The 14,757-nt window shown below is 39.2% G+C and overlaps 1 protein-coding gene across 1 annotated transcript in view; it reads left to right on the top strand.

The window, feature by feature from the left end:
- Window positions 1-14,757, top strand: part of LOC134615514 (bifunctional heparan sulfate N-deacetylase/N-sulfotransferase 3-like) — a 291,558-nt gene that overhangs the window by 185,228 nt on the left and 91,573 nt on the right. The window contains exon 7 of the mRNA XM_063460045.1: window positions 4,652-4,834. Coding sequence (XP_063316115.1) covers window positions 4,652-4,834 — 183 coding nt within the window. The remainder of the gene's footprint in view (window positions 1-4,651; window positions 4,835-14,757) is intronic.

Raw genomic sequence — 14,757 nt, 5'->3', positions numbered from 1 at the left:
TTTTAGCAGTAGAAATGTATTTGGATGAAGAAAAAAATACTGTTATTCAATATGTAAAATTTTTGCTTACTACATCTGTATTAGGTTTATTCTAAGAACATTTTCATATACCATTTACCATTTTCATATACCAAGAACTATTTTTATTTTATGTTGCTCCTATGTAATTTGTCTTTATTTTCTTTCACACATAATAAGTATTAAGGTGTTTATTTAATCAATATTGAAGTATATGCAGTATTTGTACACTTGGCAAGTTAGGAAAACAAATGAGAAAACAGGCTGATTTTTGTTATATATTTTTTTTTAATTAACGCATAATACTTCAGTGTTTAGAGAATCAATCCCTAAATGTTTGAAAATATACAAACATGCTTTGAAGAGCAGCCTTGTTTATTAGTTTGTCAGTCTGTGTTTAATGAAGCAAGAACATCTGCTTTAAACCTTAAGTATTGTAAAGAGAACCCCTAAGGATCATGTAAAAACAGCACGGAAACAGAATGTAAAGTGGACACAGTGGTACATAAATGAGAAAATTGGTGGCCAGGGAGTTGGAAGTACTCTGGTGACCTGGACACATTAGCACAGTTTCTGGAACAATATACAGTAATAGACCGTCAATAATACTACCTATATCTGTAAATATAGCACATTACTAATCATTTGGTACAAGCAAAAAAAATTATAGTAAACAGTTCTTTTTTTTTTTAAATAATACATATGCATTTACAAAAAAATTATCTAAATAGGTATATATACTCTTTCCTTCAATAACAAAGTCTCTCGATTTTACTCGAGTTATAAAATTGCTTTGCACGACCCGTTAGTAATAAGAAAGTCAAAGCTGTGAAATTGTGTAAATTACTATACATGAATGTGAATGCTACCTCTCTAATTTGTCTCATTCAGCAGATCTGATAGCTCTGGAAAACGATATTAAAAGCAAGTGGCAGACTCTATTTGCATCCTTTCAGATCTAATTTGGTGCCAGCTCTGACATGTTAAAGGGCGCCGAAATGTCCTGTTCATGATAGATGTGTCCTGGGATTCTATTCAAATATGTACAGTGCAGACAGATAGGAAAAAGAGAACAAAGTGTACTCTAGGGCACATACCCTCATCGTCCATTCTCCAAGGATGACACATTAATCATTTCTACTCAGTGGTGGTTGGGTACCAGCAAGCAATATGAAGTTCTAAGCACAAAAAAAAGTGTGTGTTTTTTGTTGTTGAATAGAATCAATATTAAATACCATGTGTAAGTATTACAAGTGCTTTAGGAAATATATTCAATGATCAGGACAGAGACAAAGAATAATTTAACCAAATGTATTAATAGCAGCTGTTTCATATAACTGATGTAGAACTAATAGCTCAAACTAAATGGAATTACTTCCTTTCACTAAATGCAATTAAGTTCATATAATGCAGCCTATGTGAGTGTGTTAACATTAATGTGAAAAAAGCATGCCGTTTTGGGGGGGGCTTAGAAATCCTCTCTGATTTTATTTGCATGATAAAAGAAATCTGAAAGGTAAAGAAGTACATTCTTAAAACACTCAGATTCAGTTTAGTTCACTGAGTGAATGACATTCCATTTCCTACAGTTCTCTAATTGATGTAATTAAACCTCACTACAACTTAACAAGTTTTTTGTTTGCCTGGTGGGATAAATGAGTGAGTCGGTCCTTCACTTGCCATACAACTGCCTGGTGCTCATTTTTATCTTTTTCACTAAGTTTTCTACGAAGGTTTGTGCAACTTCTACATGAATGATGGCACTCTTTTCTAAATTTCGCATTATAAAATGTTAAGAAGACATCCAGCTTTGGCACCTCGAGAGAAGAAGTGGCCTTTACAACAAGAACATACACATATATTAAAAAATAAATGGAATTTACCAGTAATGCTAAAGTGAAATGTTCTCGATCATAAATCTGACTCAAATAAAGAAACTAGACAAAATTGTTAAAATCTTTATAACTAGGCGAGGTAGGGTCACAGGATGCTAATATCGCGAGTGGATGTGGCCAGCAAAAGATCTCTCTTGTAAATCCTGATGTGATTAAGGAACAAAATAACATATCAAACAGTCTTAGCCTCTTTCCTTCACTCTTAATCGATTAGAGCTACTACATCTCTGCAACAGTGATGGAACTCACCTTGATTTTCTCTTGTTATGAACAGGCAATCCGGAAGTGCTAAACTAATTATGGGATTCACATTAATTAAAACCTTTTTTGCATAATTAACTTAAATTATGTAAATGCATAGCACAAACATAGAAGTGAATAGGCTTAAACATGATCCTGAGAATCACATGATAAACAGCAGCCCCACGACTTACTTCCAGTATGATGGAAAAATAAATGAGTTGCAATAATATAGCTTTGATGGGCATCTTAATTGTTTGCCATTCAGATAATTTGCCCAAATAAACTAGAATGTTGTAGGAAACCACAAATTAATTACTTTGGGTTTTTTCACTTATATATTTTTTTCTAGTGTAATATAAGTGATTGACTGTATTAATCATAAAGCCACCAAGTGAGTCTCTGAGACGTGAATAGTCCGATATGATTAAAAACAAGGCTCCTGTCATCTTTGCTACCTGTCTATATTTTTGCTCATACTCCAGTTTTGATTTATGATGCATGGAGTTTGCCGAACTGCCTGATGAGATCATATATATTCCTGCAGTTGGGGATAAAAAGCCCATTCAAATTGAGCAGAAAGCAAGAAACGGTGGGGTTTTCATTTCTTTGAAGGTTTGAGCCGATGCTGCATATTTTTTGCACTGTTTTATCTTCCTTTCATGATATCTTATACTGCACAATGCAGGGAAAGTGCTTTGTAGCTTTCTGACTACTATTTACAATGTCATATGTATTGCCCAAACTATCCTGGAATTTACAGGAAGTTTGTATATACACTGCACATCTCTTCAACCATATGACTTAATCAATCAATATCGCGTACATAAATGTTAAGTCAAAATAAGTTTGCACATATATGATCCATATTTGGATATTGGTGTTGGTATTCATTTCTCAATACAGTTGTATTGGTAGTATTCTTTTCCTGTAGTCATGGGTTGCTCCAGTTTGTAAACAATGACCGATCAGTGGTATCTGATGCAGAAGGTTACAGTCCAAGTACTAAAGGCCTTGGTTTAAATCTGATTTCCTTCCCAGTAGGGAGCTCTTACAAGTCAATCAACTTAGGAAAAAAAGACAGTCATGTCCTTTCATTTTTTTTTTTTTAGTATTGCACATTTGAAGCAATGCTCTGCTGACCTCTCCAAAGCAGTCTTTATGAGCACAGACTGGCTCTCATGCAACTCACTTGAGAGAAAGTTGAAATTCATACCAAAAAAAAGTATAAAGTAAAAATAAAAATGGCTTTGAGTAGCTACAGTTTGAAAATACATTTCTCTTTCAAACTTGTTACCTGGTTTGAACCGCTAAATTAGAGTTTCCTTTTGAACGTTCTGCAGACTGGTTGTGTTACACAACAAAAAAAAAGAATAGTTATATGTCACTTTGCTATAAGTTGACAATATAAATAATATGCCCATAACAAAAAAAATACCACCAACAACAGAAAGATAAGACATTATTTTAAACCAAATCGAAACAAAATAGCTAGAGCACCTGCCTAACAAGATTCAGTACAAACCATTCAATACAATTTATTTTTGACAATTATGAGGTTGCTTGTGGGAATAGAACAGGAGACAAGCCAATTCCATATTCAGTATTTATTATTCAATGTTCTTAAGTGTATTTGACATAATAAAACATTGAATTGAATTAAGCTTTACCAATATTTACTGGTAGAGTTTTAATGTTACAGATGGCATCAATGGAAGCTACTAGTGTTATTGCACCTGCTTGTTAACACCATTTGCACTTGACATTGTGTTATAACAGTTTTCACCTTGCAAAATAAAAATGTGCAAAAAAATCTTGCTAAACCACATACTGTAAAATTGTCTTACTGAAAATGTTATGGCAGCTGCGTAAGCATGAATGGAAAAATTAAACTTGTCTTTTTTTTTTTTTAAGGTGTTTTGTTTTGTCTTTTATATTCTTTACTTTTTGTGTTTTCTCTAAAAAAAAAAAAAAAACTGTGAGAACCAGCATGTAATCAAAGTGTACATTTAAAAAAGAAAACAAAAAAAACACTTATCTTCTGCTGATTAAAATCAGAAGTAAATTATGTGTTGTAAGAGACAGCAGAACTTGAATGATATAGTGGAGTTCATTATGTTCCTACAGCAGAACTGAAATATATTCCTTTTGATTATATGGCTCAGGGAACATGTATTTGTTGTTAAAGATTAAATTAGATGTTCTAGATGTTCTTGTACACTAAGCAAAACAGTAGTAATTCAGAAGATGTAATCACAAAAATCATCAGAGTGTATTAACTGTTAATAACTGATACAGTAATAACCATTAAAAAAAAATTTGCACTGATTACATGTTTCACTACTACTGGAAATAATGGCAAAGTAGGATACCTAGAGCAATAATATGAAGTATCCGCACAGGTAAAGATAGCTAAACATGCATATAAAGCATATGTAGCATTACAGCCCCCTAGTGGCAGAATCGATAAATGTATTTTCTATGGTTTTGTTTTTCAGATCAGCATCTTCATGACCCACTTATCTAACTATGGCAATGACAGGCTTGGTTTATATACATTTGTTAATCTGGCCAAATTTGTGCAGACTTGGACTAATTTAAAACTGCAAACTCTTCCTCCCATGCAATTGGCGCTCAAATACTTTCAGCTCTTTCCAGAACAGAGGGACCCTATCTGGCAGGTGAGTGTCTAAAGCATACCGTGTGCAAACTGCCCGGCCAAGCTTGCATAGGAATATTATTTTCTATTTTTATTTTCTGTGCTTTGCCCAAGATATAAATACAATGTACTTTACACATAATGCTTTGCGAAATTTCAGAATACATTGCACATAACAATAGTCTACATTTTCCTATTCTTTCAGTAAGTATATAGGGGATACTGATATGGTTCAGTGTGATTTTATTCGAAATGTTTTTGAATTGTGGAAAAGAGCCAAAACTCAGCAGATAAAATAGCATATTTCATTTCTTTTAAAACTTTCTGACTAAGAGCCTGAGGATAGGAGCCGCACTAGGCAAGCATACAATATAAATTGTGAAAACTACAGTTTAGCATACTGAAAGCATCTGCAAATACATTTTCTATTTTCACACAATCCCCCTGTGCTCTCTTGGATTCTATAATTTGCCATGGCCCAAATGACCATGCTGTTTCTAGGTTCATTGTATATTCTTTCTATATTTTTAAAAAGTGTTACTTGTTTCCAATCTGCTTAAATGTAAACTGCCCCTTTTCTGGAATGCGGTACCATTGGAAATCATTTTTATTAACCTTTTCTTCATAATGTGTTCCATTATCTTTTAATTTTTATTAAAGATTTTGCAGATTATAGCACAGTTCAGCTTACCCAAGACACAGCAACGGCAAAGACTGCAAATGAGGAGGTTAAAAAGAATCTTTGTTTAATGTCTCCTCCTCTCTCTATGCTGATAGCCAGATATAGATGAAATAGCTAGCCATGGTAACATGTACTAATGGATTAGCTTGGCCCCTTACATCCAATAGGACAGAAAAAGATTGAATAAAAAAATAAAAAAATACACTAAAAAGCAGCAACAGTCATGCAGTTCTGCTGTGGGACATATTCTCTTGATCTCGGAAGCCAATACATCAGCTTCTTTAAGGCTAAGCGTCAATAGGGCAAATAGCTTATGGCACACATGTTGGAAATGGGCAAAATGGCACAAACGCGATCATAATGAAGGTAAGTCTATTTAAGCCTGACTTTTGATGAGAAATTTGTGCACCAAGTTCAAATACCAGCTTGGTACTCCTGCTGTCTCTGCAGATTCCCCACTTCGCTGCAAGCTTGTATTTTGCTCTTTAACCTTGCATTTTACTCTTTTTCCATTACTAAATTCTCTAGTTTAGTTAAATGTGCCTATGCATATTTGTTCTAGTAGCCCAGCTGGCTTCCACATCAAGATCTCATTTATCTCCATTATTATTTTTTTTTCATTATTTTATTATTTATATAGCGCCATCAGATTCCATAGTGCTGTACAAAGGGTGGACTAACAGACATTTGATTGTAACCAGACAATTGGACGTACAGGAACAGAGAGGTGGAGGGCCCTGCTCAATGAGCTTACATTCTAGAGGGAGTGGGGTATAGTGACACAAAGGGTAAAAGTAGGGGTACAAAGTAAGTTGTAAGAAAAGTATTCGCTGAGGGCTTAATAGGTAATTTTTGACATTTGCAGGAGAGGAGTCATGGAGAGGGTGGGGGATGAAAACCTGCTAACAGTTTAAATGATACGCTTTCTGGAAGAAGTGAGTTTTCAATGATTTTTTGAATGAGTGAAATTCTTATGAAGGAGGGAAGGAAGTTCCACAGAAGAGGTGCAGCCCTGGAAAAGACTTGGAGGCGAGCGTTAGAGGTGGGAGTACGGACAGAGGATATACGTAGGTATTTGGCAGAGCGTAGGGGCCTCGACGAGACATACTTGTGTATTAGGGAGGATAGGTAGGTTGGAACAGCATTATGTAGGGACTTGTTAGCAAGCACCAGAATTTTAAATTGAGTCATATATCTAACTGGGAGCCAATGCAGGGACTGACAGAGCGGGGAGGCGTGGGAGGTGCGAGCGGACAGGAAAATGAGCCTTGCCGCCGCATTCATTATAGATTGCAACGGTGCAATCTGCGAACATGTAAGACCACTGAGAAGAGTATTGCAGTAGACCAGGTGAGAGAGAACAAGAGCATGGACCAGCACCTTAGCCGCATCCGGGAATAAATAGGGGCGGATGCGTGCTATGTTTTTGAGATGGAAGCGACAGGATTTGGCGATTGATTGGACATGAGGGGTGAAGGAGAGGTTGGAATAAAAAAGAACACCCAGGCAGCGAGCCTGCGAAGTAGAGGTTATGGTAGTGCCGTTGACTTGGAGGGAGACAGACACGGGAGTAGTAACACTTGAGGGAGGAAAGATCAGAAGTTCTGTTTTGGACAGGTTACATAGTTACATAGTTACATAGTTAGATAGCTGAAAAGAGACTTGCGTCCATCAAGTTCAGCCTTCCTCACACCTGTTTTTTGCTGTTGATCCAAAAGGCAAAAAAAAAAAAAAAAACCCAATTTGAAGCACAATTTTGCAACAAGCTAGGACAAAAAATTCCTTCTTGACCCCAGAATGGCAGTCAGATTTATCCTTGAATCAAGCAGTTATTACCCTACATTGAAAGATTATATCCTTGAATATTCTGTCTTTGCAAGTATGCATCTAGTAGCTGTTTGAACATCTGTATGGACTCTGATAAAACCACTTCTTCAGGCAGAGAATTCCACATCCTGATTGTTCTTACAGTAAAAAAACCTTTCCTTTGCCTTAGACAAAATCTTCTTTCTTCCAGTCTAAACGCATGGCCTCGTGTCCTATGTAAAGTCCGGTTTGTGAATAGATTTCCACACAATGGTTTGTATTGGCCCCGAATATATTTGTATAATGTTATCATATCCCCTCTCAGGCGACGTTTTTCTAAACTAAATAGGTTTAAATTTGTTAACCTTTCTTCATAGCTGATATGTTCCATTCCTTTTATTAATTTTGTAGCCCGCCTCTGCACTTTTTCTAGTGCCATGATGTCCTTCTTTAGAACAGGTGACCAAAATTGCACAGCATATTCAATATGTGGTCTTACCAGTGATTTATAGAGAGGCAAAATGATATTCTCGTCCCGAGAATGAATGCCCTTTTTCATGCATGACAATACCTTACAGGCCTTGGCCACTGCTGATTGACATTGCACATTGTTGCATAGTTTGTTGTCTATAACAATTCCCAAGTCCTTTTCGTGTGTTGTTATCCCTAATTCACTTCCATTAAGGGTATACGTTGCTTGTGTATTCTTTACGCCGAAGTGCATAACTTTGCATTTTTCAACATTAAATTTCATCTGCCATTTGAGTGCCCAGTCCTCCAGTCTATCTAAATCCTTCTGCAGCAAAGTAATATCTTGCTCACATTGTATTATTTTACAAAGTTTTGTGTCATCTGCAAACACTGAAACATGACTTTCAATGCTGTCTTCAAGATCATTTATAAAAATGTTAAATAGAAGGGGTCCCAGAACAGACCCCTGAGGGACACCACTTGCCACCTCTGTCCAGCTTGAAAATTTACCATTAACGACAACTCTTTGTATTCTGTTTTTAAGCCAATGTTCTACCCAAGAACAAGCATTTTCATCGAGACCGATTTCCTTGAGTTTGAACACTAATCTTTTGTGTGGAACTGTATCAAATGCCTTGGCAAAATCCAAATAGATCACATCCACTGCAACACCCTGATCTATACTTCTACTTACTTCTTCATAGAACGCAATCAAGTTAGTTTGACATGACCTGTGCTTCATAAAACCATGCTGATTTCTAGGTTGAGTTTAAGGAAGTGAGCAGACATCCATTTGGAAATCAAAGAGAGGCAGTCAGAGACACAAGTCAAGATGGGCGGAGAGAGATCAGGAGAGGACAGGTAGATTTGCGTGTGAATGAGTGTAGAGTTGTAGAGGTAGTGGGGTTGGGTGATGTAATGGTAGGGGAAGGAGAGAAATTAGCGATCTCTTCTCTGATTGTAGAGATCTTCTCAGTGAAGTGAGATGCAAAGTTTGTGGCGGACAAGGTGGTAGAAGGAGGGGGACTGAAAAGGCGAAGAAGAGCATCAAAAGTGTGAAAAAGGTATTTGGGTTGATGGGACAGTGTACTTATGAGGGTATTAAAGTAGTGTACTGTTGCAGCGTAAAGAGCCAGGCTGTAGGAGCGCAGCATAAATTTATAGTGGAGGAAGTCAGATGCAAAGTGAGACTTTCTCCAGCAGCGTTCAGCAGTCCTAGAACATTTTTGGAGGTGACGGGTCAGCTTGGTGTGCCAGGGTTGTAATTGGGGGCGCTTGCTGCTTTTAATTGTAGGAGGTGCCATGATGTTGAGTTGAGAGGAGAGAGTTGAGTTGTAGAGTGAGGTAGCCAAGTTAGGGCAAGTTAGATTTGAGATGGGTAAAAGGAGAGTATTGGGTTTTGTGGAGAAATGCCGGAAATCAAGGCAGTTGAGGTTTCTGCGAGATTGGAGAGTTGAGGGTGGTGACATTTGAGTACGGGGTATGCTGATGTCGAATGATAGTAGATGGTGGTCAGACAAAGGAAATGGAACAGTGGAGAGATTGGTGAAGATGAGGTCAAGAGTGTTTCCTGTCGTATGAGTTGCTGAAGTAGACAACTGCGTGAGGCCAAAGGAGGAGGTTACAGAGAGCAGACGGGAGGCATCAGGGCAGTAGAGGTTGTTGATTGGGATGTTAAAGTCCCCAAGTATGAGGGAGGGAGTGGGGTAGCCATGAAGAAAAGTGTTTGATGAATAGCCTAGGATGACCAGGGGGGCGATAGATGATGGCAATTCTTAAAGGAGTGGACTTAAAAAGGCAGACAGTATGAACTTCAAAGGAAGTTAAGGAAAGGGCAGGGGCAGGGAGGATATGTTGAAACATACATTGAGGCGAGAGAAGGATGCCTACACCGCCTCCTTTACAGTTGAGTCTAGGAGTGTGGGAGAATTGTAGTCCACCGAAACATAAAGAAGTTGGAGTAGCAGTATCAGAGGGGGACAACCAGGTCTCAGTGAGTTCCAATATTGTGAGTGAGTTAGAGATGACAAGGTAGTGTATAGCTGTTGATTTAATATTACTACAGATTGAACGGGCGTTCCAGAGTGCACACTGTATGTTAGTAAAGGAGGATAAACTGCAGGGTATGTGGATGAGGTTTGTGTGGTTTCTGGTTGTCTTAGTGTGAACAGATGAGGTGAAGGGCCCCGGGTTGGGTGAGACATCACCAGCTGCTAGAAGTAGATGGAGAGATAGTGACAGAAGGTGTCAGTGGGTTTTATATGAGTGGGGTCAAGGATGAGATTGAGTTAGAGCAGGAGAGAGAAAATAGAGAATTGAGTGCAAGGCTTGAGATGAGAGAAGGGGGAGTGAAGCAGAGAGGGATTAATGTTAATGTAATTGTGTTGTTGAGGGAAGTGGGTATAAGGAGATGGTTTGATGCTGAGGGAGATGAGAGAAGAGGAGAAGAGGAGAAGATAAAGCATTGCTCCTATGAGTAGCTCCATCTGGGTAAGTACCACACTAGAGAAGATATATATTTTTATATAGAGCATTTTTACCATATATTTATTATGTTATACTTATAGTGTGGAAGAAAATACTATGGATTTTTCTACTAAGAAGAGGAAGGAGAAATCTGCTTCATGTTATAATGGGAAGGCAAAATAAGGAAAGAAAGAAGAAAAAAAAACAACTATGCTCAGATTGCCTTAAAGTGGCAGCCTCTTCTTCCTGGATTAGCAGAGAGGTAGCTCAAGGTATTTCTGAAGCTACGAAAACCATAAATAAACCTGTGAAAACACCAAGAGGTAGAGAAGATTTTTCACATTCTGATCAGCAAGACTGGACTCCTTCAGGAGAAATTGATCAAATAGATTCCAGTGAAGAAGATTTCGATGTTACTCCAGAAACTGACAATAAGATGATTGACAAGCTTATACTATCAGTTAGAAAGGCTTTGGAAATCACAAAAGAAGTCCCCAAGCCAAAAGCTTCAGATACAGATTTTGCAGATCTTAAAAAACTGAAACTTTCATACACTCTGCATGGAGCAATAAAATTGGTTGTTTCAGAATGGAGAAAACCTGAAATGAAAGTACGCTCACAGGGAATGCTGGCTAGACTTCACCATTTAGAAGAAAATAACTTCATCTATATGGACTGCAGCACCTAAAGTTAATGTCAAAGTGTCTAGAAGAGCTGCCCTACCCCTGAATAGGTTTACATAACTTTGAGAACCCATGAACCATAAACTGAATTCAGACTTATTTAAAGTTTTAAATAGATATGGTGGAGCAGCATAGTGTGGAATATATACAGATAGGGATAGTAATGAAGGGGAAAAAAGAGAAAGGGGTGGGAATATGAGGGAAGGCAGCAGGTTCTATACCTCTAACCTAAGCTTTCCCTTTTAGGAAAGATTAGTATGAAATGAACTATATACAATAACAACATACATGATATATAATGGTGATAAATATAAAAGTAGAAATGGGTAATTACCTATTTTTTTTATTTAAAAAAAAATACAATTTGAGAAAACCATAAAATTCAAATAAAATTCAAATAGAAAAAATCAAAGTAAGAAAAATGTAAAATGCATAAAAAAAAATGCTATGGGCACCCACTTCGCTGTTTATAGTGCCCAATGTCTTCTGTGTACATTCCAACAGCTCTTGAGGTAGTTGTCACAGCTCCCTGCAATTCTGCCATGCCGACAGAAAAATCTCATACTTAACTTGGTCGCGGCAAACCGCTGCCCAACCTCCTTCTCTTCTGGTCCCCAGTGAGTACAGCGTTCCTAGAGACACCGGGCGCTGCATTTCCGGTTTTAATAGGAGACTTACCTCCGCCCAAAGCAAAGATGGCGCCAACGTGTCACGTAATAGATGCGCACGCACGTCAGAGACAGCCAATTACAGCCTAAGGACAGTTATTTAAACCCAAATTAGCTTTCTGTCAGTGCCCTGTGGGGGTTTCCACTAGCTGGTTATCCGAGAGTGTATTCCTGATTGCGTTTTTCTGGTATTTGACTTTGTAACCAAGTAACAAGCTAAAATGGCGCAATGTATTTTAAGTGACTAAAAATTATATATAATAAATAATAGCAGCACCTTATAAGTGTAAAAGCTCATAAAACACTAAGATACAAATGGTTCAAACATAAAGTGCGCTGTGCCTTTAAATAACTGTGCATTCACAAATCTGTGCAAAACACAACACTCATAAAAGTGCTAAAGTGTAAAATGTGCTAAATAACCAATATTGTGACATATATCATATGCACTATCAATTATACAATTTATTAAAGTGCAAAAAAGGAAAATTATTTTGTTTTAAAAATAATTAATAAGTGCTAGTTTGTGAATCAGTATGACTAATTAGGTATACAAACCCAAATTTGATAAGGGTAACTTGATTCTCCACATGTAAAACAAAAGAGACAAAAATACAATAGTATAATACTGTTTGATACTAATGAATATTTAGAAAAATGTGATGAACACTCACAAACACTATCGAAAATAGAAGCACGCCCACTTTTTGAGGCTGTTAAAAATGGGATGGTCGGCACAGGAACACGTGATCTGAGGAAGCCTACACGGCGAAACGCGTCATCACGCTAGCACGCAGTACGTGAGGAAGATTAGACGCTCGAGAGACTGTGGGACAAGTTTTACGATATCCAGAAATACCGGTATCCGGATGTTTGACGATTTGTTTGAAGTAAAGTCTGAGCGATCTTAATTTAGCCTACAAAAGTCTGCGGAATGTTTTACCAATAAAATTTATTTTATATTGACGGCCGCCCAATCGTTTTTACCCCATTGGAATCTGTAAGCAGTCCATTCCCTGGAGACACTGTGCGACAGTGAGAAAGCGAGGATAGCCTGAGCAGTCTCTTTACCTGCTCTGTGTTTGTGAGTGTTCATCACATTTTTCTAAATATTCATTAGTATCAAACAGTATTATACTATTGTATTTTTGTCTCTTTTGTTTTACATGTGGAGAATCAAGTTACCCTTATCAAATTTGGGTTTGTATACCTAATTAGTCATACTGATTCACAAACTAGCACTTATTAATTATTTTTTTTTTTTTTTTAATTCTTTATTTTATTTGTGCATCAGATAACAGTAGTCATGCAGAGCCACGACAGCATCTGCAGGCATTTTCATAGGTTGACAAATACGTGGCAGTGTAAACGGCACATTTTTTTTTTTTTTTTGAATGACATGCAAGAAACAAACTCGTGTAATTAGAATGTATAAGCTTACAGTGCTCGATAGGTACATAAACTTAAAACAGTGTCAAAAGTAAAGATCGCGCTCAGACGCTTAATATGCTTAAAGTTGCTTAAAGAATATGCTTAAAATACGCTTTGAAATTTGCCTGGCATATATTAATATAGTAAAGATCACGCTTCAGCGCTTGTTATGCTTAAAGTCGTTTAAAATATGCTTAGAATACGCCTTGAAGTTTGCCTGGTATATAGTGATTTAGTAAAGATCATGGGTATAGCTCAAGTTCCAGGTTTGGTGTCTGATATGTTCCATCAGAAGATTGCTTGGCCTGGCTGACTGTGTGGGATTGAGGACGTGCAAGGCCCTTGTGAACATGCAAAGCTGTCGGGTCTCCCATGCAGGTCAGGGAGCATCAAGCGCCCCCCTGCCTCCCCGGCTGCCAGGTCCCGGCCGGCCCCCAGCCCGGCCCAGGCCGCCCCCCGCGAGCACCGCGGCTTGGTGGGCACTCGGGGGCATCATGGGCTGTTGCGGTCCCCCCACCCAAAGAGTCCACACTCCCAGTGTCCCCTGCACCTCCCCCGTACCTCCAGTGCCCCGGTGGGTCCAAAACCCGCTCCATAAGTCTCTCCCATCTCCGGCCACTTCTGCAGAGCAGGGGATGCCCGGCCTCTCAGCCACCGGTCCGCCGGAGGCGCGCACCACCCGGCTCCGCCGGGCTCACAGCGGTGGGGACAGATTCCTCCAGGTGCCCTCCTCATCCGGAGGTAGAGCGGTCATGGTATCGGCTCCTGGGCCGCCCGGGTAGCCAGTCCGCGGCCCCGGCCTCCACAGGTCAGGCGGCGGGCGCCGAGGTCTCCTCCCCGCACAGGTTCGCCATCTTCCGCTTCACACTGCTGGCGGGTCCCAGTATGACAGCCTCTGCCAGTGTAGGAGAGCGGCACAGGTCCCAGCTGGAGGCTCCAGCCTCGGCGTGTGCGGTCCCCACGCGGCCGGGATTACCCCCACCGGCCGGGGGGGGGGGGGGAACGGGCCCCGAGCCGGTGCAGCGCTCCATGGCAGTGTGTGTCTCCGGCATGTGTGCGGTCCTCCGTTGCCAGGTCTCATTTTTGCCATGCTGTTGCTTGTGGAGGTTGGTAGGCCGGGTGCATCGGTTTCATCGCTCCCGGTGCGTTAAAGACATGTGCGGTATCAATCCGGAGCTGTGGTAGTTCTCTAGTTGATCCTGTGCTGGTGTCCGGCTCTAAGGGCCGTTTTTAGTCGGTATTAATGCCTTTTTTTTGTGGCTAGGGCCCGGAGCCCTGTTAGTTTGCTGCCATGCGGCTCGGCGGCCCGGCCCCGCCCCCCTATTAATTATTTTTAAAACAAAATAATTTTCCTTTTTTGCACTTTAATAAATTGTATAATTGATAGTGCATATGATATATGTCACAATATTGGTTATTTAGCACATTTTACACTTTAGCACTTTTATGAGTGTTGTGGTATTTGACTTTGGCTTCGTTTTGACTTCCCTACTTTCTGGTTTCCTGGCTTTCCTTATCGTTTTGTCCCTTTCTGTGTCCCTGACCTCGGCAAGTATTTTGACTATTCTCAGGTACGTTAAGTCCGGCAATTATAAGGTCCGGTTAGATCCTTAGTCCTAGGTGTGATACTATTCTGCGTGCTGGATCAAGTATAATCCTGACAGTAGTTCAGTGTAACAATGATAGACTCCCTTTCTTGTTTTAAAAGTGGGGTGGTGTGGGTGTCCTTTCAAGATGT

The sequence above is a fragment of the Pelobates fuscus genome, chromosome 6 (genome assembly GCF_036172605.1).
Source record: "Pelobates fuscus isolate aPelFus1 chromosome 6, aPelFus1.pri, whole genome shotgun sequence".
Lineage (NCBI taxonomy): Eukaryota > Metazoa > Chordata > Amphibia > Anura > Pelobatidae > Pelobates > Pelobates fuscus.
Note: the sequence above shows the minus strand (reverse complement) of the source record. Positions and strands in the feature narration are given on the sequence as shown.